The sequence below is a fragment of the Malus domestica genome, chromosome 04 (assembly GCF_042453785.1).
Source record: "Malus domestica chromosome 04, GDT2T_hap1".
NCBI classification, from domain to species: domain Eukaryota; kingdom Viridiplantae; phylum Streptophyta; class Magnoliopsida; order Rosales; family Rosaceae; genus Malus; species Malus domestica.
The window spans coordinates 1,790,966-1,795,493 of record NC_091664.1 but is presented as its reverse complement, the minus strand read 5'-3'; the positions used below and the strand labels follow the sequence as shown (position 1 = coordinate 1,795,493).

The following is a 4,528-nucleotide window of genomic DNA, read 5'->3' as shown; positions in this document are numbered from 1 at the left end:
AGATTATGAACTAAAAGTCCTTGTTTACAAGGCAAGAAAAAGAACTTAATGTGAACTTAACCCATCCACGACAATCCTTTGATAATAAGAAGTTTGAGTAAATTGGGACGCAAGTAATAGACTTAAAACACACTTGTTCTACATCTGCTATGCCGAGATAGCAGCGGCACGCCTAGCACTTAGTTAGTTTTGATTGTGAGCCTCAATGCCTATACCTAAGGCCCCACAAAGGCAACTTTCAGAACTAACTTTGTTATCTTCTTGTAGCACATAAACAAGCCGACTACACATCCAAAAGTGACAATCCCTTAGGGAGTTGTGCTGAGGTCCAAGGAGCTTTCTCCAGAGAAATCTTTGCGCGAACAAGATCTTTATCTTCTTGGTGCTGGTTTGGTCTAGGTTTCTCGTCTTTCAGACAAATCGATGACTTCTTCACTTTGGATCCTATAAGCATTTAAGACTCTAGAGTTACGAGAAGTTTCTATCTAACTCGTATAATGTGCTGGGCTATTCGACTTGACTTGTGCATTATGGTATCAAATTTGGTTCTAATCCTGCAGTCTGCTTCGATTAGAGTTCAAACACAAGCCATTACAGGAAGAATCGTGCTGAGTAAAGTTGTGTGATATTTTTTGTTTTGTTGTTTTATTCAACCCTCGTGTTTGTAATAATTCCACAAACTCAGCATGAGTTGTCTAGCCTCGTCGTAGGAGAATTTGGCAATCTGGATTTAGGCGAGTAACTTAGCCATGCTATATACAAGTTTTGTAGTTGTTGGACATACAATGGTATTTTGGGATCATAAGATGAATTGAAGCTGTGATATCTTTTGAAGCAGCATTCAGATATAATTATAGCGTTTTCTTATCCCACAATTACCAAGCGCAATAACGTTCTATGATTCATATAACCAACCTCACTTAATGGGAAAATATTTTGTTGTTGTTGTTGTCTTCTTATCCCACAATTGTGTCGGCACTAAATGTGTTAACTATTATGAATCTTCCGACGTCTCTTTCGATTTTTTGCTATATTTGGGTTTATTTCAAATCATGGTTTGCAGGTAACGTCCTATTAGGGTCATGTTCTTCGTTTTGTATTGAATTTAGTATTTTGCTCATTTTATAAATGATATATGTTAGTTTATCTTAAGAGAAAAGTAAACACCAATGGACAAAGTGATACAATTAGAATATTATTATGATATAAAACCAAAAACCTTTAACATATTCTCCCTTCTTCAAACTTAATTAAATACTGGGACAATACTAATCAAATTTCTTAATCTCATCACATTCAAAGACAAATCAGAGTGTTCAAACCTGGATGCGTGTGTGTGGACAACATGGCCTCGAGGGTATTTTTTTCGTACAGACAAATATAGCTGGCATTTCCAAATTGAATAAATTTCCAAATCAAGTGGCATTTTAGTAATAATCACAATAACAAGGGCCCATCTCATCGTCAAATTATCCAGCTCCTTCTCACTTTCTATCTGTAAGCGAGCAATTAAGAAAGAAAAAGAAAGTGGTCTCCAACCAACACCAACCCCTCTCTGTCTCTCTCTCTCTCTCTCTCATCATCTTTATATTAATCTTTCTACACTCTTCACAAATTCAGGGCTCATTCACATTTCAGCTCCGAGTCCCTTCGTTTGTCTTTAGATCCGTCTCTTCTGTCCCGAAGCACAAAACCCTTTCTTTTGTTTTTACACAATTTGGGTACATATATTTTCGTATATTGATTCATATATATTTTGGATTTTGGATTCTCTGTATATTTTGGTGTATGTTTTCGGCAATGGCCTCTCCGCCAGATACAAGCAAGACCATAAAGCTGGAGCGCTACAACAGCTACCTCCGCAGGGTCAACAGCACCAAGCTCCTCAACGCCTCCTCCAAGCTCCTCTTCCGCGCCACCCTCCTCGTCGCCCTCGTCCTCATCTTATTCTTCACCCTCAACTACCCTCCGCTCTCCGATCACGTCGGCGGTGGGGCCAACCACGTCCACACCACTCACAACTTTCTCTCCTCCGCCTTCTACGGTGGGGGAGTGGGAGGGACTGCTTGGGAAAAGCAGGTCCGCAAGTCTGCCACTCCTCGACGCCCCAACGGCATGTCGGTGCTGGTCACCGGCGCGGCCGGCTTTGTCGGGTCTCACTGCTCCCTCGCCTTAAAAAAGCGGGGCGATGGAGTTCTGGGACTCGACAACTTCAACTCCTACTACGACCCTTCGCTAAAGCGGTCGAGGCAGGCCCTGCTGAAGAAGCATGAGGTTTTCGTTGTGGAGGGGGACTTGAACGACGAGCCGCTGCTGACGAAGCTGTTCGATGTGGTGCCCTTCACGCACATCCTGCACCTGGCGGCCCAAGCGGGCGTCCGGTACGCTATGCAGAACCCGCAGTCGTACGTGAGCTCCAACATTGCCGGGTTCGTCAATCTCCTCGAAGTGGCAAAAAGAGCAAATCCTCAGCCCTCCATTGTCTGGGCCTCGTCCAGCTCTGTCTACGGGCTCAACACTGACAACCCGTTTTCCGAGCTGCACAGGACCGACCAACCGGCCAGTCTCTACGCGGCAACAAAAAAAGCCGGTGAGGAAATCGCCCACACTTACAATCATATTTACGGGCTTTCCCTCACCGGCTTAAGATTTTTTACCGTGTACGGACCGTGGGGGAGACCCGACATGGCGTATTTCTTTTTCACCAAGGACATACTGCAGGGTAAACCGATCAACGTCTTCAAAACAGTAGACGACAAGGAAGTGGCACGTGACTTCACGTACATTGACGACGTCGTAAAAGGGTGCCTGGGAGCGTTGGACACAGCCGAAAAAAGCACGGGAAGTGGGGGCAAAAAGAAAGGCCCCGCCCAGCTGCGAATTTACAACCTCGGCAACACGTCGCCGGTGCCGGTGGGGAAACTGGTGTCGATACTGGAAGGGCTTCTAAGCACCAAGGCGAAGAAGCACGTGATCAAGATGCCGAGAAACGGGGACGTGCCCTACACGCACGCCAATGTGACCCTGGCGTACAAGGACTTTGGGTACAAACCCACCACGGATTTGGCCAGCGGGCTGAGGAAGTTCGTCAAGTGGTACGTCAGTTATTACGGGATCGAGTCGAGGGTAAAAAAGGAAATGGACAGCGGGAAGAAGGGCAGTCAGCAAACCGACGAATCCGGTTGATAAAATCATCCTCGTCACTGATCACATGGCCTTTTGTCTAAATTTTTTGTTGAATTAAATTCCGTTTTTACTTGTTTTTTTTTTGGACTTTTTTTTAAAGTTATTTGGGTGTGTGGTCCTGGGTGTAATTGGATCCAAAATGTTGCAGCTGTCCTTGATGTATCATATATAATTTCATATAGAAGAAGAAGAAGAAGAAGATAAAAATGGTTAGGAAAAATATGGGGGAAGGTGTAGATCTGGAAACATGGGGGGAGGAGGGTTGTAATAATGTGTGGTGGGGTCTACTGGAAAGGTTGTAGATCTCAGCCATTGGATTTGGTATAAAGAAATTTGTGATTGTAACAAGAAACAATGACATCAAGAATCTTCTTTGCCTTTGCTTCTTCTTTTCTTTTCTTTTTTTCTTAATTTTTTAATGTTATTTGTTTATCTGATTCAATTATTAACTTGTTTAACTATTCTCTTGCTTTTATTGTTTCTTTGGTGCTCATCATGTATCATTTGGCTTTGGTTTTGTGGCCAGACTTTTTATTGTGTCTGGAACAGGGCCACATAATCATATGTCATTACACCAGTTGAAGGGTATTTGGAGAAAAACTTGTCACTCTACTTGTTTAATAACATATGACGTACCGTCCTGTGATTCAGTCATATTGAAAATCTCTCAGTTTTGTGGGTTGCAAGTGGAGGGGAGGTCTTAATTAGTTTTGCTTTGGAGATGATCATCAATAATGAAAGAGGGGTAGGGATGTCTCTCTACAACTCTTGTTGATTAATTTGGGAGACTTTGCAGCAAAAGAAAAATTTATCGTTACTCAAATGCAAAGGGACCTCTCTTTTTTTTGACGTGAATCGAACAGTCCGGTTGATTCGACTAGTAAAAACAAGATTATCAAAAGAGGTCAAAAAGAAGAAAGGGCGCAATATATTCCCTAATCATGTTGGTTATTACATGTGTAAAAGAATAAACAAATTGGAAAGTAAAGGCTTCTAAATTCTAATTAGGAAAAGGAATTTTGGGACATCAGAAATGAATTGCGCAAAAGGTACCAGCTTGACGACAAAGTATAAAAGGCTTAAAAACAATGAAAATAAAGCTACAAGTATTTCTTCAACACTATCTTATCAAGGTTCTAAAAGACGTTAAGCATTAGTTGGGTGGTAGGTTGGGGCCTAATGACTAGATGGGGCCAAGGAATGTGCCCAGTCGAACTAGGCGGATTTAATTAAATCTATTATATTTCGTGTAAATAAGTGTTTGTTTATACTTAAAATAATATAATTTCATTATAAATTACAAAATAGAACGACATATATATTATGAAGCATTGGAACACAC

At 41.9% G+C, this 4,528-nt stretch overlaps 1 protein-coding gene across 1 annotated transcript; it reads left to right on the top strand.

The window, feature by feature from the left end:
- Nucleotides 1-1,337: 1,337 nt before the first annotated feature.
- LOC103443417 (UDP-glucuronate 4-epimerase 6) lies at nt 1,338-3,575 on the top strand. Its single transcript, XM_008382254.4, has one exon. It carries the CDS (start codon nt 1,789-1,791, stop codon nt 3,184-3,186), a length of 1,398 nt encoding a protein of 465 aa, XP_008380476.1. The 5' UTR covers nt 1,338-1,788; the 3' UTR covers nt 3,187-3,575.
- The last annotated feature ends 953 nt before the right edge of the window (nt 3,576-4,528 follow it).

What these genes read in the sequence shown, in the direction of transcription:
- LOC103443417 (XM_008382254.4), top strand. Translation starts at nt 1,789, where the DNA reads ATGTTTTCGGCAATGGCCTCTCCGCCAGATACAAGCAAGACCATAAAG.